Source organism: Apodemus sylvaticus, chromosome 1 (genome assembly GCF_947179515.1).
Source record: "Apodemus sylvaticus chromosome 1, mApoSyl1.1, whole genome shotgun sequence".
NCBI classification, from domain to species: Eukaryota; Metazoa; Chordata; class Mammalia; order Rodentia; family Muridae; genus Apodemus; species Apodemus sylvaticus.
In genome coordinates this window covers 78,806,293-78,827,669 of record NC_067472.1, presented here as the reverse complement: position 1 = coordinate 78,827,669, position 21,377 = coordinate 78,806,293, and the positions used below count along the sequence as shown (strand labels likewise).

The window sequence follows — 21,377 nt, the reverse complement described above, 5'->3', positions numbered from 1 at the left end:
TCTGGATTTGCCTCTCCGGACCCCCTCCCCCAGCCCTGACCCAGCGCCACGTGGGGTACAGGGACACGGTGCCAACCTCTAGCCGCCCCGCAATGCGAAAAGAAGGGCGGGGTAGACTCGGGGGCGGGGCGAGGGCCCTGACCCGGGCGTGAGGCCGGTGCTCTCGTACTGCGAGTCCGGCCGTGGGCCTGCGGGTCCCTGGAGAGGTCGGCCTGTGACTCCCCTTTCCCTAGCTTGGCTACCGGAGCCAGCACTGAGCGAGACGCGGGTTCGTGAAAGCGACTTCAGCCAATCACTGGCTTCAAGGCCCGCCGCGCAGGCGGGGCCGGGAGCTGTCCGCGCGCAGAGGTGCTGAAAGGGCGCCCGCTTGCGAGTGGCAGAGCCAGGAGATCACGGGTGGGAGCCGCTAGGCTGCAGGCTCTGTCCTGTCGCCTACTGGAGGAGGGAGTCTCAACACGTACCCCTCAGACTCGGTACAAACCTGGATACTCCCCTTTTCCCTGCGGGAGGGGCGAGCCCATCCCACCTGAGCTTCTGTAAAGGGCATAGCGAAGGCCCTGGGGAGGTCCGGGAGTGGACAGAGGACATACTGGACAGGCCAGGAAGACGTGAACCAAGCTGTGCCCACTCTCGGCACCTTAGGAAGACCAGGTGCAGTTACCAGATGTTCTGGAATGGCGTCGGGAGGGAACCTAATTACTACTGGGACCAGAATTTCCTTCCGCTCCCCTAGGGGCCTCGGGAAGTGCAGATTACGGTCCTGGCTCGGGATCCCTCCTTCCTCCATCTGCACTTCCTCCTCCTCCCTCATCAGAGAATAAATCCCAGGCCCCTCCCTTCGCCCGTCCCCAGGATCTGACGTGGGCTTGACACCTTTCTCAGCTTCTCCCTCCCGCAGCTCCAGTGGCCGAGCTTCAGCTTCGCTGGTTCCGCAACCCCTTCCCTCTTCCTCTCCGTGATAAGCCCCGGTGGAACCCCAGAAGGGCCCTCTGGATCCTCCAGCCCACCCTGGACCCCCGGAAGCTGCCTTTCTCCTCCCACTTTCCCCGGCTATCTATCTATCCATCTATCTATCCCGGAGGGCCCAAGCTCCCGAACAAGGGGATAACCTTCGGCCCTCTCGGCCCCACCCCCCGCAGCGGGAGCCGCGCCCCCCTTTGCCATAGATCGCAGAGCAAAGGATAAAGATTGAGCAAAAGGGGGCGGACTCCAAGCAACCCCTAGGCCAATTCTGCGCCTCCATCCCAAAGGAAGAAAAATTGCCTTGCTTTGCTGACCCTTAGCAGGAAAGCAAAATTAAAGGAAAAGATAAAAGGACGCGGAGGGAAAGTGACAGCTAGATTATTCAGAAGAGCCACAGAGAAGAGAAATAAGCGTGAGTCGCCATGGGGACTCCCAAGGCCCAGCACCCGCCGCCTTCCCAGCTGCTGTTCCTAATTCTGCTGAGCTGTGCCTGGATTGAGGGTAAGGACATGTGGGGGTGGGCCCTGGGAAGGTTCTCGTGGGTCCTCTACCTTCTTTCTCTGAAGATATTGAGTCTTCCGAGCTTGTGGGGGGAAGGGAGGGGCACAGTTGACTGGGAAGGGGCAGGCCAAGGCTCTCTGACTGGTATGTGGAACCCTTGAACTCCTAATACTAGGGAGGTAGAGGAATGAATAAGAGGAGCGTTTCGTTGTATTTTAGGGGTTAAATTCAGGAAGAAGAGCTGGGGGAAGTTGGGTGGATTTCTGCGGAGGCGGTAGCAGCAGGCAGGGTACCTGGGTGGGAGATGGGGGTGTGGGAGAGATGACGGGCGCTGTTCAAACAAATGTTCTTGGACAAATGGACAAAGACAGACGTACACAAGCAGGGATATTCAATCCCTGACTCTACTCTGATCCCCAGCCAGAGTCCAGAGAAGGCAGCAGAGGCTGCAAAGACTGCAGAGAGAGAGAGAGAGAGAGAGAGAGAGAGAGAGAGAGAGAGAGAGACTGTCTGCAGAGGCATAAACCCAAAAGAGAAAGCTGGCGCTGCAGAAGCAGTCTGGGAGATGCTGTCAGACTCGCCTCAGAGTTTTGGGGTCAGGGGAGTGTGTCCCTGTGGAGGACTAGAAAGCAGCTCCAAAGCTTGCCCTGCTAGAGCTGTCCAGGGTTAGTACTAACTGGGACTCTCACTGAAGGCCCAGAGACCAGGAGCTGGAACTCTAGGAGGGAGAGGGCCGATTGGAGCAACTCCTCTGATCTTGGCTCTCAGCCCAGCCTGGGACCCCCTGAGTGTCCGATAAGATGTGCTCTGGGAAAAATCCTTTCCAGATACGGATGGGAGGTAGAGGAATGGAGAGGCTCACAGGCCTTCACCTCCTAGGTCTGCCCCTGAAGGAGGATGACATGGTGCCAGAGCCTGGAAGTGAGGCTCCCACAGCAGCCTCTGAGGACCTGGCTGCGCTGCTCCACGGGGCTTTGCTGCGGAAGGGCCCAGAGATCGGCTTCTTGCCGGGTGAGGCCCACAACATGTCTTAGAAGTAGAAAGAGCGGCTCTGTCTCTGAGAGATGGCGTGCCTGGCTAGAGGGAAGAAGGTGCAGAGACCCCTGGGAAGCCCATGGAAGTCAGGAGAGGCAAGCTGAGAAAGAGTCGAAGCTGACCCTCCACAGAACCAGAGACAGGGACAAAATGATGAACAGTCAAGAGGTCATGTATACAGAGAGAGATGTGAATTCAGACAACAAATGGCAGAGCGATGCACAGCTAGCAGTTGATCCAGGATCGTAAAACCAGAGAGCACTAAGGATGCCAGGCATGGAAAAGCTCCAGCGAGAGCTCCACAGGACAGAGAAGGGAGGGGCAGGCAGGGGGAGAGCCAGGTCAGGGTGGGGAGAGGCTCAAGGGGGCTGTCAAGACTCTGGTGGAAAGAGAAAGGGAGCTTTAGCTGAAAAATCTTGAGAGACTGTGGTGGAGAGCCTGTGTGGGTAAGGGGAAATGGGGCCGTACCCTGTGGGGAGGTTTTGGGGTGTTTCATTCTAAGCTGTTCCCCACCCCCATGGGCCAATTTGCTGCTCCTGTGTGCTGACTACCCTTAAATTATCTCAGGATCTGACCCAGACCCCACACTAGCCACCCCTCCAGCCGGCCAGACTCTTGCAGGACCTTCCCTGCCACGTGCCACTGAGCCAGGGACAGGGCCTCTGACGACAGCTGTCACCCCTAAGGGGGTCAGGGGGGCAGGCCCCACCGCGCCAGAGCTGCTGACCCCACCCCCTGGGACTACAGCCCCGCCCCCACCTGGCCCCGCCTCCCCAGTCCCACCCCTCAGGCCCGAAGGAGGAGAGGAGGAAACCACCACCACCATCATCACCACAACGACTGTCACCACTACTGTCACCAGCCCAGGTGAGGTGATGGGAAGGCATGGAGGCTCCCGTGTGGGGTTGGATGAGGGACAGCTGCATGGAACATGTGGAAGATTTAGGTCGAAGAGGGGTAATGACAAAAGGCCAGCGTTAAGATCCAAGGGCTCTCCTGTGGCCTTCCATCCATATTGTAGTTGGGGAAGGACTCAGTAGAGATAGAAAGGGAGCACCGGATAAAGATGGTGAAGGGTGGTGCGGATACAGGCCAGCCCTGAAGATGCTTGCCTGGGAGGGCGTCACACAGGACCTCTCAGTCCCAGCCACTTATATCTCTTTAGTTCTGTGCAATAACAACATCTCGGAGGGTGAAGGGTTTGTGGAGTCTCCGGACTTGGGAAGCACCGCCAGCCGCTCTGTGGAGCTCCTAGATTGTACCTACAGCATCCATGTCTACCCTGGTTATGGCATTGAGATTCAGGTACTTTTCTGTGGTGCCCTTTGAAAGTGACTAAATCTGGCCTGGGAATCGATGAACCTGTTTGCTGACTTAGATAATCTGAAAACTCCTTCAGAGTTCTGCAACTTGGGGCATAGGGGCTTAGGTGGTCATGTGACCCCTCCCCTGCTGATGTGCCCTGGCCTCCCTGTATCTGGCTTCTCTAGGTGCAGACGCTCAACCTGTCTCAGGAGGAGGAGCTCCTGGTGCTGGCCGGTGGGGGTACTCCAGGCCTGGCCCCCAGACTCCTGGCCAATTCCTCCATGCTGGGAGAAGGACAAGTGCTTCGGAGCCCCACAAACCGGCTGCTCCTGCATTTCCAGAGTCCTCGGGTCCCAAGGGGCAATGGCTTCAGGATTCACTATCAGGGTGAGGAGTCTGAAGGGCCATTAGAGGGACAAGAGCCATCTAGGGTACAGAAGACATCTCCAGGGTCCTTCTGACTCAGGGTTCTGAGAGAATCTTCCTCCTGCTTGGGACCCTGTGGGGGCAGGACTCTCAAAAGACACACGTGTACATTTTCTCACGCATTCCTGGATCTGTAAATGCAGGTGACTGAATCCAAGTAGAGTGGAATTCACTATTCCATTCGATGAATTTTTACTGAGTACTTCACACCAGGCTCTGTGTTTGCCGCAGGGAAAACAGTGAATAAGCTCACTCTAAGTCTGTCTTTAAGGAGCTGAAGATCTGGGTAGAAACAGAGAGTAATTGGAATGGCGGTGTCCATCGGGAAAGGACTACGCTGGAGGAGAGGCCAGGCCAGGGGAGTAAGAATCAAAGGGACCAGTGTTTTTCTGAGGGATATAGGAATGGCTTCTTGGAGGAGGTGGTGACTAAGAAGAGACCTACGGGATGAGCTGGCCAGGGGAAGGGTGGGAGGAAGAAAGAGAAAGAAGCAACTGGAATGGATTGGAAGAACAATTCCAAGTCCCAGAGAGGAGAGAAAATGGAGCCCTTAGAGAGACAGAAGGTAGGATTGTCTGCATCATGTGACCCAGGGCAGTTTATTTCACCTTTCTGTGTCTCGTGGCTCTGTCGGGAAAGCAGAAGTAAGAAAACTTACTGTGAACTAGGATGATCAGGTGAGTTAGTACCTGTGGAGTATTTAAGACAGGGTCTGGAACACAGTAAAAACCTCAGCAACGTCAGTCAGTGCTCCCACGGCCAAAGCAGAGCCGTCCCCCTTCTTCCCGGACACCATGTGCATCTTATTGAGGCTGCAGCGAGCGTCCCTTCCTCATGTGCTGAGGGTCGATTGTTCAAGGCAGAAGCTCCTACCACCAGGCCTGTAGGAGAGACCAGTGAACTAGGGCTTGTATTTGGTGCCAGGGACCTGGTTGTTGGAGACAAAAGCATGCGTGCCTTGGGATGCTAGACATCAGATGGAAAATGAAAATAAAGAGCAGCCCACCGGCTCCTTTAACAGCCATTTCCCTGGGGCATCAAAACTAGGACTCCCAGGCTAAGTGGAACAGCGAGGAGAGCAGGGCTGTTTCGTAAAGGGGACGTCACTAGTTTCCCTTATTTGCAGCTCCTGCAGGCATTCTTGGACAGAGGCACTGTTAAAGCCCTCCTTAATCTGTTCTAACTGTGGCCTCATGTCTAGAGTGCCAGCCCAAGGTCAGCAAATTTGCCATGTGCAAAGTCCTTTACCCCAGCCACTGCTTCTCATGCAGAGAGGGTGGAGTCAGCTCCATCTCTCCGAGGAGGGAGAAGGTTTGAGGTTGCATCGCTTTCTCGGGCACCTGAAACTTTATTGAGGAGTCAGAAACCAGATGACCAAGTCTCTGCCCCATGGTCATTCCTAAAATGAGGGTGGGGTGACTGGCATGAGGCCCCTTGGGCAGGAAGTCCTGTTGTTTTGAGACAGGGTCTCGTGTGATCTAGACTGGCCTGGAACTCAACTATGTAGCCAAGTATAGCCTTGAACTTCTGATCCTCCTACCATTTCCTCCCTAGTGCTTGGATTATAGGCCTGGTTAATTCAGAACTAGGTATTAGTGACTGAGTTACATCCCCAATCCTGCATATAACGTTTTTATTTAGATTTCAGACCAATCCCCTTACTAGTATGGATTATTTATATTAGTGAGAGGAACCCCTTCACAGTGTGAGGTCAACCTGCTCAGGCAGTGTTTCAGTCTCATAGTGGTAACAGATAATAGGTAATGTGATGAGAAAATGACATATATAGAATTGAACATGGGGGAGATCTTGTGGGAACAGGGAGAGTCTAGACAGCTTCCTGGAAGGAGTGGTACTTAACTTACTCTTTCAAAGATCAGAAACAGCCTAGAAAGCCTTGCATGTGGAAGCATAGGAATGGGCAAAGATACGGAGATGGTTAGTCTGAGGTGGTACATGCAAGTAACTCAAGCTCTCTGGGTGCTGAGTCAGGAGATACAAGAGTTCAAAGCTAGCCTGGACTACATAGTAAGATCTTGTCTCAAAAAAAAAAAAAAAATCAAAGGGTAGCTAGGTGTAGATGGTACTTGGAGGCAGAGACAGATGGTTTCTGTGAGCTCAAGATTAGTCTGGTCTACATAGAGAGTTCCAGAATAGCCAAGGCTACATAGTTAGCTCGTGTCTCTCACAAGGGCTAGGGGTATAGTTCATGGGGGAGCATTTGTCTAACATGAATAATGTCCTAGATTTAATTCCATCACCAGAGGGAAAACGAAAAAGAAAAGACCATGAGATAGGAAGGAGTCACAGACTGGGTTGCAGAGCCTTAGGAGCTAAGTACCAACTTAAGGACTTGTTGGACCGATCAAGCTAAAACATCCAGATTTGGCTCTGTTGGTCACAAAGGGTTGGCATTTACCCAACCTGCTGTACTTTAGATAGTTGTTTCTATGTCTAGTTTTAGTAGACTGGGGACTCCAGAAAGGCAAGTTATGGGCTTGTTTTGTTTCTGTCTGTCCCCACTGCTAGATAAATGCTTGGTGACTTTTGAAATGTGGAGGGGATAGGTTTCTGACAGAGTCACCGAAGGTTCCAGAGTCAGGAAAGACAAAGCCTTCTGCTGGCTATAACTGGCTTGTGCCCCCTACAAGACACAGCCTTGGAAACTGAGCATGGTGGTGAGATTTTCTAGAAGCTGAGGCAGGAAGATTGAGAAATTAAGGCCAACCTGGGCTACATTACAAAACCACACTCCACCTTACCCACTCCCCAGGCTGAATAGTTTCAAGAGGCATTGAGAAAGGGCGGAAGTGATGCGACTGCTCAGAGTGTGTGCGGGGGAAACAGCTCAGGAGAGGATAATCTGAGGACAAAATGACTTGAATGTGGATGAACAGGTCACTGTTGCTAGGGGAAAAGCAAAGTCATCGCAAAAAGGGAGGCCACGTAGTTCTCAGTGCAAGAGATAGAAGACAAATCAACTTCTCAAGGAAAGCAGAGCACTCCACTTCCACTAAAGGATCCCTCAGGGGTGCTGGAGAGTAAGGCCTTCAGTGAACATGCCTAAGGCAGTGTCTTGTGTCTGGCCTGGCTGCAAGCCGTGTGCGTGTGTACCTCCATACAAGAAAATTTGTGAAGAAAAATGCCACAGAGCATTTCACCAGCGGGAGCCTCTGCATCCACCTCCAGGAAGTGGGTTGTGTTCTTTCTCCGCCTACCTTTAAAACTGTAAATTGAGTCTGAAGTTGAACCATCTCTGCAGATGCCTTTTGTTGTTAGTACTGATGGGAGTCAGGGTACTCGGTCGATTTACTTGAGGTGCTGCAACCAATAAGACCAGGCTCTAAGATAACTTTTATCTATAAATGGCCAAAGCACCTTAAATGGCCAAGGCCAGAGGTGAGCACTGCTGACACTGCCTCTTTATGAGGCAGAGAGCCAGCATAGGAGTAGCTTCCCTTCAGTGTGCACTCGGCATGGAGCCGGTTCGTTCCCTGGGAATAGGGGATGGAGGGATTTGCAGAAGGACCAAGGAATGGATTTGAGAACTCACTGCCATGGAACAACAGCCCCTCTTCCTCTTCTTTGACCTGTCCAGCATACCTTCTGAGCTGCGGCTTCCCACCCCGGCCAGCCCATGGGGACGTGAGCGTGACAGACTTGCATCCTGGGGGCACTGCCACCTTCCACTGTGACTCAGGATACCAGCTGCAGGGTGAGGAGACCCTCATCTGCCTCAATGGCACTCGGCCAGCCTGGACTGGTGAGCCCCCTAGCTGCACAGGTGAGTCTCTCATTGAAGGACTTCTGTCCTGGCTAGGGGTGGGGGTGAGCTGGAAAATCACCATCTTTGGGGAGAATCCATCTTGAAGCTTTTAGTTGCTGAGACCCAATGCCAGGGTCTCCCCTAGAGGTCTCTACAGTGATGGTCTCCTTCCTTAGAGAAGCTCCAGTCTTGTCTTGGGATGTCCCAGTTGGCGCTTGCCATCCTGTTACCACTTGTAGACGCCCTTTCTTTGGAGAAGGCTTCATTTCAATGAGCTATGTTTGGGGTTCCTGGCTGGTAGCTCTTGGTCCTAAGATCTTCATTCTGCAACCTATCCACCAAGCTTAAAATGCTTCTAGGGTTGCCGACCTTCAGAGCTTCCCATCTGAGAGTTTCGATTTTGACTGAAATCTTAACTCCTTAAGATTTCAGTCTCCTTAACTGAAGGTACCCACCTCTCCAGAGGCTTCATTTTAGCAGTTCGATGCATAGGCCTCTATTTCAGGCCTGGTAGCAACCTAGAGAAGGTCCTGTCTCTCTGCTAAATGCATGGGGCAGAGGCCATCCCTGGCCAGTACCCACCAAGTTCTAGATCAGGCCTGAGAAAGGGCTAAAGCCTTCCTGTTCTCTCTCTGCCCACAGCATCTTGTGGTGGCACCATCCACAATGCCACACTGGGTCGAATTGTGTCCCCTGAGCCTGGGGGAGCTGCGGGGCCCAACCTCACCTGCCGCTGGGTCATTGAGGCGGCTGAGGGACGCCGGCTACACCTGCACTTTGAGAGAGTCTCACTGGATGAGGACAATGACCGGTAAGAATCCGGGCTTTGGGTCAGAGGTGGCCGCCTTGGGAAAGCTGGGGGGCTTCAGGGGAGATACTGGATGAGGTGTCAAACCGAGTTTTGTCGTAATCTTCTCAGAGAGTGCAGCTATGCAAACCTTAGATGCCTCGGTGGACCTGGGAGCATCTCAGCTCTCGTTGGTAGAATAGAGACAAACAGCACCCTTCCAAATGCTCAATTAATAAAAGCATTAAGACATGTAAGGCAGTTGGAGTGGTGCCTAGGACACGATAAGCATTAGAAACGTGCATGCTGCCATTCTCCCGTTCTTTGTTGCTTTGCGGTGGGCTCTCAAGCTGAGCACCCGGTCTTTCTGTGCCTCTGCATCCTCACCTGTAAAATGAGGGGTTAATAATAGTGTCTGACTCAAGAGTCCTTGTAAAGATCAAACAAGATCAAATACATTGGGGCTTAAGAGAATGCATGGTATGGGCTAGCGTTGGATGACAGCAGCTATGAAGACAAGCCAGGAGAGCAGGCAGGAAAATGCACCTGCCACCCTTGTGTTCATCCCAGGCTGATGGTGCGCTCAGGGGGAAGCCCCCTGTCCCCTGTGATTTATGACTCTGACATGGATGATGTCCCTGAGCGTGGTCTCATCAGTGACGCCCAGTCCCTCTATGTGGAACTGCTTTCAGAGACACCAGCTAACCCCCTGCTGCTCAGCCTCCGATTTGAAGGTAATAATCTTACTTCCTGACCACGCCCAAGTCCACAGCATTTCCTCTTCCTCGCTCGAGGAATGGTCACAGGCACATACCCTCCTCCTTGTGGTTGGTCTCTGATACCTGACAGGGATGCCTTCACAGGGACATCTTTTTATTCCAAGTAGTCTCTTCTAACTCAGTCTCAGACATGGCCAGATCCAGTATACAGCCAAGTGGACAGTTCTCTGTCTTTTAGTTTTTTACTGTGCAGTGACTTCTTTGGCATGGAAGCTCTCCCTGTGTAGTGGACCTAACTACATTCTTACAGGCTATCACCGTACTTAATGCCATCAGGGAAAAAAAAAAATGAAATGAAAATGAGAAAGGAAATGCTTGTGAGAGCCTGGGCAATGATTGCAGAAATGGTTCTCATTGACTTGATTAAGTTCAATTAAACCAGGCAGTATCATGGTCGAGGTTTGAATGGCATGGCTGTCTCTGCTTGGTCACAACCAACCTCATGGACTAGGAGTAAGGAAAGCACATTCCACCTAGTGAGAATAGGGGAGCGGGTACCAGAAGGAAGAATGGATGTTGGGCAGGTCAGAAGGAATCAGTAGTCATGGCAGTTAGGTGTGGCCTCTAGGACGGAGCATAAGGAGATGGTGTGAGAGAGGAAGGTGGAGGGCAGCTGGGGGGGGAGGGAATGGTGACTTGCATGGTGACTCAACTTTTACAGAGAACCAAGTCAACCAGAATGCCCATCCCCAGAGCATTTTCCTGCCCATCTGACTGTATCTTATCTACACAACAGCATGGCTGAGCATTTGTAAAAACAGTAGCAAGAGACAATGGAAGAGTTGGGCAGTGGTGGCTCACGCCTTTACTCCTAGCACTCAGGAAGGAGAGATGGGGGCATCTCTGAATTCAAAGCCATCCTGGTCTACAGAGCAAGTTCCAGGACTGCCAGGGCTACACAGAGAAACCCTGTCTTAAGAACAAAGAAAGAGGTAATAAAGGGAAATGCTCAGATTAGAAGGATGTAGTTTTGAATAGCTTACAAAGAAGTGGGATTGGCCCTGGGACCTGGGAAATGGATGGGATTTGCGCAGGATGCCTTGTTAGGTTAAGTAATACAAAATGTGGTAGTAAATCTGCAGAAACCCAGAATATGATGAGTTCTGAAAGTGCTAAGGAGCAGTCTGTGTTTCGGTGAGAATCCTTATCTGTCTGTCCAAGTAGGCCACTGCTGTGCTGTGAGCTTCAGAATCTTCCCCTGAATCCTAGGTGGTTTTGTAGATAAAATACAGTCAGATGGACAAAAAAAAAAAAAAAAAAAAAAAAAAAAAAAAAATGGCTCTAGAGATGAGATGTTCATTTCGCCGATTTGGTCCTCCGTAAAAGTTGAGCAGCTTCTGCACTAGCTATAATTTTGGATTCTAGCAACAGTGTGGATGATCAGAATCCAAATGTTATTTCTGAGGCTAGAACACACCTACGCAAGCCAGCTTTCCAGAAGCACCCCTTCCCAGGCCCCTTGCTGTTTCCAAAGCCAAATGTCTGTGTTTGAGAACTAATCGTTCAGGATTGTAGCTCTGCCTCTGTAGTTGGCCCCTAGCTGACCCCAAGCAGGTGGCTTTTTGTCTGAAGATGTCCTTGTCTATAGAACGGTGGTTAGTACTATGGTGCTAACTCTAAATGGTGGTTGGCACAGGTACATGGTCCCAGCAGCCACTTGGAAGGCTGAGGAAGGAAGATCTCAAATTCAAGGTCAGCCTGAACTGTATAGTGAGACCCCTATCTCTAGATACCAAAGCAAACAACCTATGAGGGGCCTAGCCACACCCAAAGCCATCATAAGTCTTCAGCATGAGTTCCTGAGATCTGTCTAATGCTTAATGCTTGTGACCAACCCTTCTCTAGCCTTTGAGGAGGACCGATGCTTCCCCCCTTTCCTGGCCCACGGCAATGTGACCACTACAGACCCTGAGTACCGCCCCGGGGCACTGGCCACCTTCTCATGCCTCCCAGGATACGCCCTGGAGCCACCAGGGCCCCCCAATGCTATCGAATGTGTGGATCCCACCGAACCCCATTGGAACGACACAGAGCCAGCCTGCAAGGGTAAGTAAGCCCTCTCATTCCACCGACCCCTTCAGCCACAGAAGACTGGCCCCGAGGCTGGGTCCCCGGGAAAGCATTGTGCAGGAGATCTGAGTGAACATTAAAACATATAAACCCAGAGCCTGGGTAAAGCTCTGCCCCTTCAGAGACTGCTTTCTTGGGGGAGTAATTTCTGGACTTGTTATGAATTCAGGCTCAGACCCAAAAGGCTTCTAAAGCTAGAACTAGATTTAGGCCGAGTGTGGATTGGGTGGTGAGTAAGCTGGAAAGTGGGTGGGGTTAACTGAGGGTAGGCCTAGAGAAGCAACCAGAATAAAACCTGGTTATGGCAAGACCGAGGTGGCCTGTGCACACTGCCTAGGACAATGAGGACTGGTGAATGGAGAACATGTGCCCACACGGGTTCTGAACCTGACACCTCTTCCCTAGCCATGTGTGGAGGAGAGCTGTCTGAGCCAGCTGGAGTGGTACTCTCTCCCGACTGGCCCCAGAGTTATAGCCCTGGCCAAGACTGCGTGTGGGGCCTGCACGTCCAGGAAGAGAAGCGCATCTTGCTCCAAGTTGAAATGTATGTTTGGGTTACGGTAGCGTGTGTGATGGATGTGGGATCTCTCTGAGGTGTGCGAGAGGGCACTAACCTGCATTCTGAGCTCACACAGAGTTCCTTGGGTTCCATGGTGTTCTGAGGGTACAGGACAGAGGTGGGAGACCTGGGTTCAAGTCACTTGGAGAATAAGAGTTAGCATAGCCCACGTCATGGGCTGCTGCAGGTCTGGCGGGTTCTGCTTTCAAATGCTTTACCACTGAGCTATACCTGTGTGTGTGTGTGTGTGTGTGTGTGTGTGTGTGTGTGTGTAACATGGCTTCTTGAGCAAAGGGACCCTGGTCCCAAGTTGGTACCTTATTGCTAGTACAAAGTCAGCAGGTGCAAGTCAGTAGGCTCATTTGGTATGAGGCGGTCACGTGAGTGGAGAGAAGGACAGTGAGCAGGGGCCCAAAACAGATAAACAGGCAGAATCCAGCATCTGAGTTTGGAAGGGCTGTGGTCTATTATTGATCAGGCTGGAGAGTGGATGGAGCTAGGAATGTACAGGCTTGAAGATGAGGAATCGGAGTGGGGAGGAGCCAACCCACCTCTGGAAACCTGGAGGGAACCCTAGACTGGTCAAAACTGAGAGGGGGATTCGGGGCAGATCTAGTTAAGACTGAGCGATTGGGCGGAATGTGATGAGAGGGTTAGTGGTGGTTGGCCTAATTGTCTGATCCCCCTCACCGCAGCTTGAATGTTCGAGAAGGGGATATGCTAACCCTGTTCGATGGGGACGGTCCAAGCGCTCGAGTCCTGGCCCAGCTGCGGGGGCCTCAGCCACGCCGCCGCCTCCTCTCCTCCGGACCTGATCTCACTCTGCAGTTTCAGGCACCCCCTGGGCCCCCAAATCCGGGCCTAGGCCAGGGCTTCGTGTTACATTTCAAAGGTATGGAAGGCAAGGAGGTCTGGATGGCCAGGGGTCTGGCAGGGAAGGGGTACCAGCGCGAGGTCCCCTGAAGCTGGAAGGGCCTCCCCTCTTCACTGCAGAGGTCCCGAGGAACGATACGTGCCCGGAGCTGCCACCTCCTGAGTGGGGCTGGAGGACAGCATCCCACGGGGACCTTATCCGGGGCACAGTGCTCACCTACCAATGTGAGCCTGGCTACGAACTGCTGGGGTCAGACATCCTCACTTGCCAATGGGACCTGTCCTGGAGCGCGGCGCCCCCTGCCTGCCAAAAGAGTGAGTAGGGCCAGCCCCACCTCTAAACCTGCGCTCTGGCCATGGCTTCACCCCTTCCTGTCCCTCTTGGATTCCTTTCTTTTAGCCCTGAGTAGTCCTGCCTGAGTCTTCAAGCCCAACCCCTATGACCTTAAGCCTTATAACCTTAAGCCCTATGACCTTAAGCCCTATGACCTTAAGTCTTGAAACACACACACACACACACACACACACACACACCCTGCCTTTAGCTCAGGCTGCTTTCCTTTCATCCAGTGTGTTCCACCAGCTTTGTTTGTTTGTTTGTTTGTTTGTTTGTTTGTTCCATCAAGGTCCAGCCCCTCCCACTCCTGATTCCACCCCTGCCAGGTTTGACTCCCTCCCCCACAGGGGTTCTGCCAAGTTGCTTCTGGGCTCTGCCCCATCCACTCTTAGTTCTCTTCCAAGCCTCAACCAAACTCTCAGTTCCCCGACAGCTGACTCTGGGAAGTCACCCTGTTAGAATCAAGGCTTACTAGTGGACTAGACTTGTTTTAATGCGATCACCGAAGTCCGGCTCTGGGCTATGGTTACAGGACAGGTTTCTGGCTCTTTCCTACCTTGATGGATCTCAAAGGCCTCTGAGCTTTGGCTTTGCCATGGATGGAGTAGGAGAGGGCCATTTGTGGAGCAGAGGCAGCATTTCATACAGGGCCGGGGCACGGAAACAGCAAGCCACAGCTCCAAGCACTGCATTGTGGCTCCATTCACCCAGGGATGGGCCACATTTACCTCAGAGGAGGAGGCTTACAAGAGCCTGAAGTCTTTGTTCACTTTTTAAGAAAGGTTGGGCACATTGGCACACACCAGTAACCCCAACACTTGGGGAGCTGAGGCAGAAAGATCATGAGTTCAAAGCTAACCATGTCTGAAAAGCCCAAGGACCCTGGGGTGGGGATGAGAGGATGAAACAGGAAATTTCTATAAGTGTAAGGCCAGCCATAGCTACTTAGTAAGACCTATCTCAAACAAACAAACAGACAAACAAGCAACAACAACAACAAAACAAAAACCAAATAAAATAAAGCAAATAGTAGAAAGAAGTAATATCTTGTCTCTTTAACTTTGAGGAAATTAGTTAAGTAGTGGTGGTGGTAGTGCATGCCTTTAATCCCAGCAGGAGGATCTCTGCGTTCAAGGCCAGCCTGGTCTACAGAGTAAGTTCCAGAACAACCATGTCTTGAAACTCTGTCTTGAAAAAGCAAAAATAAAATAAAACTGGGGAAACTGACACAAAGATTGATTTTAGTTCTTTCCCCACCCCTTATTACTTTTTCCAGGCAGGCTTTCTCTGTGTAGCCCTGGCTGTCCTAGAATTCACTCTGTAGACCAGGCCTACATTGGAACTCAGAGATCTGACTGCCTCTGCCTCCCCAGTGCTGGGATCAAGGGCATGTGTCACCACGGACCCATTCCCATTCTGCTGTAGTTCTTGGAAACAGCCCCCAGGGAAGCTGCAATGGTGGAGTGAATGGGGAGGAGTTTCAGAAAGCCAGATTCAGGCTGGACTCAAGGAGGACTGTGTAACCAGCACAGCGCCTCTTCCTTGGATGATTCACAGAACAGGGACATGAGTAAGCTAAGCAGTCAGGTTGTGTAGCCAAGGCTAGCCTTGGAAAATTGCCCAGGCTACACGCTGAGTCTGCTGCTGTGTTGAGACTCAAGTGTCAGGATCTATCCAGTTCTCCAAGGCCCTGATCTGGCAGGTTCCAGCTTGGCTAAGTACCAAGGCCTGGGCCACAAGGGAAATGGTAGTAACATTGATCTCTCCGGAGAATCAGGGTTAAGTATCTCTCAGGGTGTCTAGCACAGGCTTGTATGAATCAAAGGCCATGTGGTTGGAGAGGTAGCTCAGATACCACAACAAGCATCAAAACTTGATTGAACCCGACCTCCGGAATGGGCATAAAGGCCAGGTGTGGTGGTACACGTCTGTAACCCGCAGAGGTAGGGGCTTGGAGGGTCACTGGAGCTCACTGGCTAGACAGCTCTGCTGCACAGGTGAGCTCCAGATTCAGTAAGAGGCTCTGTTTCAGGACATACGGTATAGAGTGATAGTCAGAGACACTCAACATCAACCTCAGGCCTCTGCATGCACATATATGAACACATATATGTGGTCTACAGTCACAAAGGCTGTGATTATGACCTTCTGTTACAGTGGCACTGGAAATCAAGTATAAGTAAAGTGGGCTAGGCACCATGGAAATGTGGGGGACACAAGAGCCATCTTGTCTTGAGACACCAACTTCTGTCCATAAAAATGATCTGCCATAGCTGGGCTGTGGTGGCAGCGATGCACACCTTTAATCCCAGCACTCTGGGAGGCAGAGGCAGGCAGATTTCTGAGTTCGAGGCCAGCCTGATCTACAAAGTGAGTTCCAGGACAGCCAGGGCTACACAGAGAAACCCTGTCTTGAAAAACCAAAAAAAAAAAAAAAAAAAAAAACAAGAATGATCTGTCATGCCAGGGACAGTGCCGGGCTTCCGTTAATGTGCTCTGATATATTGATTATATTTTTAATATGGGCGCTTCTGTTAATGTGCTCTATTAATTAAATATTTTTAATTTTACCTAAATACCAGGTTTGCCCCACACTTACCTGTTTTCAGAAGAAATATAAAACACACTCTTTTTGTCCCCAGCCATGGGGTCTCATTGTGTATTCAGGGTGTCCTGCTCTGGAATTTGCTATGTAGCCCAGGCTGGTCTTGAACTCATATTCCTTCCTTTAGCCCCAAAGTGCATTGCACCATCAGGATCAAACCCACTGACCCTGAAGTGTTCTGGCTATAACCTGTATCCTTCTAAGGGATTTTGAGAAGAGGACAGGGCTGTTTTGAGGAGATGGCAGAAGCTCAGGCCTCTGTGAGCCCTGCTTCCAGACAATCTGCTAAGACCGTGGCAACCCCTAACCTGTCTGTCCTGTCCCAGTCATGACTTGTGCTGACCCTGGCGAGATCACCAATGGCCACCGGACAGCCTCGGATGCTGGTTTTCCCGTGGGCTCCCACGTCCAGTATCGCTGTCTGCCAGGGTACAGCCTGGAAGGCGCAGCTGTGCTCACCTGCTACAGCCGGGACACGGGCACACCCAAGTGGAGTGATCGGGTCCCCAAATGCGCCTGTAAGTTTGGGGACACCCAGGGAAGGGAGGACTGGGGGACCCAGACTGAGCCTGTTCAGTATCTAAGTGGGCATGTGGCTGGTGTGCTCCCTGCAGTAAAGTATGAGCCGTGCCTGAACCCTGGTGTGCCTGAGAATGGTTACCAGACACTGTACAAGCATCACTACCAGGCGGGCGAGTCACTGCGCTTCTTCTGCTATGAAGGCTTCGAGCTCATTGGCGAGGTCACCATCACCTGTGTACCTGGTCACCCCTCCCAGTGGACCAGCCAGCCCCCACTCTGCAAAGGTGCCTGGGCAGACAGGGCAGGAGGGGCATATCAGTATACGGGGAGAGACAGGGTTAGAAAAGTTGGGTAGAAAGTCCAGAACAAAGGCCGACCCTGCCGAGTGCCTGTCCTGTGGCCTCTCCTCCTTATAGGCATGGCTGGAAAACCTGGGGAGATTAGAGGCCCCAGAATTACCAAGGGATGCAGTGAGGGCGCTCTACATAGAGGGAGAGTTTTGCTGTCAGTGAGAAATTCTGAAGCTGGCTGGCTCAGACTGTCCAGGAACCTTGAACCTTTAGTGGTCTGAAGGAAGAGGACAGGCCCTGACCCATCAGCCCCCACGGCCCCCACACACTCGGAAAGACAAGTTCAGATCGAACAGAGGGCAGAGAACCAGGCTGTGCAGCCCACCCGCCCCACCCGGCTCTGGCCCTCTCCAGTCTCCTTCCCTCCCTGGCTCAGACCCCGTCCCCCTCCCCCTCCTCTCCCTGCAGTGGCCTATGAGGAGCTCCTGGACAACCGAAAACTGGAAGGTCAGTGAGGGTGCAGGTGGAGACCAGGCCTGGCCAGGTTGGGGGGGCAAGGTCAAGGCTGGGGGCAGGAGGCCAGGCCCCGGAGGGTGAAGCCAAGGGTCCAGGCCCAGGGCCGAAGGCTGGGAGAGCCCAGGAGTGGGCGCAGCCTGGGTTCATCTGCTACTTTTCCTCCATCCCCAGTGACCCAGACTACAGACCCATCCCGGCAGCTGGAGGGTGGAAACCTCGCTTTGGCCATCCTGTTGCCCCTGGGCTTGGTCATTGTCCTTGGCATTGGCGTTTATGTATACTACACTAAGTAAGTACCCTGCTCTTGACTGCTGTCCAGGGCAGGGGGCTTACCTGGCATGGGAGTAGGGAGGGCCTTCAAGGGCTCCCACATAAGACCGGCCCCCCTACCTTTTCCAGGCTACAAGGAAAATCCCTCTTTGGCTTCTCCGGTTCTCATTCCTACAGTCCCATTACTGTGGAGTCCGACTTCAGCAACCCACTGTATGAAGCTGGGGTGAGTCTCCCCTCCCCTTGGGACGTCCCATCTCTCAGTCTGCCTCAGGACTTCATAATCTTCTTCCAAAGTCCCTGTGATCTTTTTGGGGGATTTCAAACTCATTTGCCCACAAAAGCCATGACAATGCCAAAGTGAGCTATATGTAGACAATAGGGAATAGTAAGGACTGCAGCAAACCGGAGAACCAGAGCCTACAGGGTACAGCTCTAAGCCGTAGCGGGCATCTAGGCTCAGCCTTCCAATTGTTCAAGACATTTCAGAAATTCACATCTTTGTCATCTTAAGATGCTATAGGATATATCTATATATAATACATACACACATATATATATACATATATACATACACACACATTGCACACACACACACACACACACACATATATATATATATATATTCTACCCAGGCAGGAAGCTTGGCTTGCTTGTTTTATTTTTTGGTGGTGTTGTTTTGAGACAAGGTCTCACTGTGTAGCCCTGCTGCTGCCCTGGAACTCACTACATAGACCAGGCTGGCATGGGACTCTCAGAGATCTGCCTGCCTCTGCCTCCTGAATGTTGGGGTTTAAAGTATGCACCACCACACCTGACTAAAAATCTTTACTAAAAAACAATTTCTAAAAATTTTAAACTTGTTTTATGTGTATGGGTGTTTGCCTGTCTGTCAGTACACCAAGTGCGTAAGTGCCCTCCGATGCCAGAAGGGGGCATCAACTCCTCTGGAGCAGGAGTTACAGTGGTTGTGAGCCAGCTTGTGAGTGCTGGGAATCTAAGTCCTCTCGAAAGGCAGCCAGTGCTGCCGGGCTCTCTCTCCAGCTCCTCTATATTTAAATATAGAGGTCTTATTGTGGCTCACAATTTAATTCCAGCACTTCAGAGGCAGAGGCAAAGGCAGAGACGGGCAGATCTCTGAGTTTGAAGCCAGCCAGGTCTACCTAGAGAGTTCCAGGACAGACAATGCTCCACAGAGAGACCCTGTCTCAAAATATGAAGGTATTTTGACTGTGCCTAGCACTAGAGACTGAACTTAGTGCCTTATGTAAAGTCAAAGTTTCATTTTCAGTGTCTCGTTCTTTTGTATTTTCAGACAAGTCTCTCTATAGCACTGGCAGGTCTGGAACTCTATATAAAACCAGGCTGGCCTCAAATTCACAGACCCACCTGCCCCTGCCTCCAAGTGCGGGGATTAAAGGTGTATGTTTCATCATGCCTGGGTCTCCAGTCCTCTTTTTTTTTTTTTTTGAGACAGGGTTTAAATTTTCCACTCTGGCCTTGAGATACGTTTGTAGCCCAGGCCAGCTTTGAGTTGTGATCTTCCTGCCTCTCCCTCTCTAGTAGTTGGAATTACAGGTTGGTACCACCACACTCAAGACAAATATGCCTCACCCCCTTTTCCTGTGGATGCCTCTTCATCCCCAACTGACTCTGATTTATCTGCTTTCTGTCCTCAGGATACGAGGGAGTATGAAGTTTCCATCTGAGCCCCAAGCCTAAGTCTGCAGGACCCAGGACCCCCATTCTCTCATCGTTCTGGGCAGTGAGGAGCATTGGCCCTGGTCTCTGGCTCCCCTCCCCCCTGCTGTGTAAATAGTCTCCCCATCCCATGAGGGGGCTTTGATGGCCCTGGAGACCCTACAGTAAATAAACCAGCATCCTGCCGCCCAAAGCCGCCTCTTCTTAGTTGCCAAACAAGGGGCCTTTCACCCCTAGTCTACTGATTTCTGGACCCAGGGAAGGAAACGCCCCTTGCAACTCTTGGGACTCCTCCAGGCCAGGGCCCTACTCAAGAACTGTCCCTAGCTCTGCTATCCCATGGCCATGAAGGCTCCCTACCCCTAGATGCCTGACTGCTGCTGGGCCTTGGAGGGTGAGGAGGAGGAAGGGAGAGAAGTGGGCCCAAACCCATCCCGTCCCTGTCTCCCCACCCACACTTTCTCCACCTTTATTTGCTTCTGAGTTCTTGTTTTTGAGCAATAAACAGAAAGTCACCACTTGTAACTGAGCTGGTGAGTCTAGAAAGATGGGTCTCAAGGTGTTGGGGCCGGTGGTGGGGAGCCCCGTGGAGAGTGGGTTTGGGACAATGGAAGTTCTTTGGAGGGAAATAGAAATCCAATTTGGGGCAGTATCCCAGGTGTTGGCCTGGAGTCCAAAAGCTGTACACAGTACGAAGTTGCATACCTCTAGTCCTAGCTTGTGGGTGGTAAAAGCGGGCAAATTTTGAGGGCAGCCTGGTCCTATACAGCGAGTTCCAGGCCATAAAGGACTACATAGTGACCCTGTCTTCCAACAACAAACTTGGCTTGAAGCTCTGCCCCTGTAGAGGGCTGGCTGGCACAACCAACCTCTCCACTAGGTCTCGCTAGGTTCCTCCAGCTAGAAGAGCCAGGGAGCCGTGAGCCTTCTACTCCCCTCATGAGCAGTTTCCCCTCTGAAAATGTTTGCAAACAGTTGTGCATTCTGTGTCCTTTTTCCTGCTGATTTTGGTGGCTTATTTATTACCTCTCTCTTAGTGCTATAGCCCAGGGGTTTTACTCCGTAGCTTTGGCTGGCCTGGACCTTGCTTTGTAGACTCCACTCACCATTGCCTTGAACTCCTGGAGATCTGCCTGCCTCTGCCTCTCAAGAGGTGGGATTAAAGGCGTGCATCAGCACACCATACTCCAGGTTGGTCTTGAATTTGAAATCCTGACCAGTCTCTCAAGTGCTGAGACTGTAGGTGTGTGCCACCATGCCTAGACACATCTACCAAGAATGCCCATTTCCCCATAATATCCTATCTACATTATATGCAGACCAGAGCTTCTTTTGGTGCTGAGAACTGAACTTAGGGTGTCACGTATAAGCAGGCCATGTGGCTTATACTCCCAACCCAATGTCTAGCCTATTTGCCAGGTTTTTTTTTTAATCAAATGAGCTGATTTTACTAATTTGAAATTGTGTACTCCAGCTGAATGTCTGCAGGATATTTGAAAAGATGCTAAAATATTTAAAAAGGGGTGAATTTTAGCAGACTCAAGCGAAGTAGCCTTGATTACAGCTTAAGTAAATTTGAGATTGCTTTTGTACTGAACACTTTTGTTTTTGAGATGGGGCCTTATGTGGTCAGGTTGATCTTGAATCCCAGATCCTTCAGCAGGGCCTGCTGAGTGGGCAGGATTCTATGTACATTGTGGTTGGTTTTTTACCTTCTGTTTTTGAGACAGGACATCACTGGCTTGATGCTCTGAACTGGCAGCAGTCTTCCTGCCTCTGCCTACTACATGCAGGGATTATTCAGGATTAAGAGGGATAACCCACTTTTTGTTGTTTTTAATCCTTGTAAGGAACTTGTGAAACTAGGGGAATTTATTACTTACAGTTTGGGGGTATTTTTGTTTGGTTTTTTCGTTTGTTTGGTTTTTTGAGAAAGGGTTTCTGCCTCCCCAGTGCTGAGATTAAAGGCATACACCACCACTACTCAGCTATTCAGTTTTCAGTTAAGGAAAGTAAGGTTGAAAGAGGCGAACAGACTTCAAATGAGCCAGATTGGGCCTGAAATACAAACT

General features: G+C 51.5%; 1 protein-coding gene across 2 annotated transcripts; it reads left to right on the top strand.

Annotated features, from left to right (window-relative positions):
• The first annotated feature begins 885 nt into the window (after window positions 1-885).
• Sez6l2 (seizure related 6 homolog like 2) lies at window positions 886-19,825 on the top strand. Of its 2 annotated transcripts, XM_052198694.1 has the most exons (18): window positions 886-1,464; window positions 2,344-2,475; window positions 3,067-3,366; window positions 3,665-3,804; window positions 3,990-4,191; window positions 7,829-8,014; window positions 8,639-8,807; window positions 9,354-9,517; window positions 11,408-11,608; window positions 12,038-12,176; window positions 12,887-13,083; window positions 13,185-13,379; window positions 16,333-16,524; window positions 16,621-16,812; window positions 17,287-17,325; window positions 17,506-17,623; window positions 17,734-17,830; window positions 19,284-19,825. In XM_052198694.1, exons 1-18 carry the CDS (start codon window positions 1,386-1,388, stop codon window positions 19,311-19,313), a joined length of 2,772 nt encoding a protein of 923 aa, XP_052054654.1. In that variant the 5' UTR covers window positions 886-1,385; the 3' UTR covers window positions 19,314-19,825. The 2 variants fall into 2 exon arrangements, with proteins under 2 accessions (XP_052054654.1, XP_052054662.1); XM_052198702.1 differs by lacking the exon at window positions 17,287-17,325.
• Window positions 19,826-21,377: the final 1,552 nt, after the last annotated feature.

What these genes read in the sequence shown, in the direction of transcription:
- Sez6l2 (XM_052198694.1), top strand. Translation starts at nt 1,386, where the DNA reads ATGGGGACTCCCAAGGCCCAGCACCCGCCGCCTTCCCAGCTGCTGTTC. An exon ending in CTTCGTGTTACATTTCAAAG is followed by an intron (nt 13,084 to 13,184) that starts GTATGGAAGGCA and finishes TCTTCACTGCAG; the next exon opens with AGGTCCCGAGGAACGATACG. An exon ending in ACCCACTGTATGAAGCTGGG is followed by an intron (nt 17,831 to 19,283) that starts GTGAGTCTCCCC and finishes TTCTGTCCTCAG; the next exon opens with GATACGAGGGAGTATGAAGT.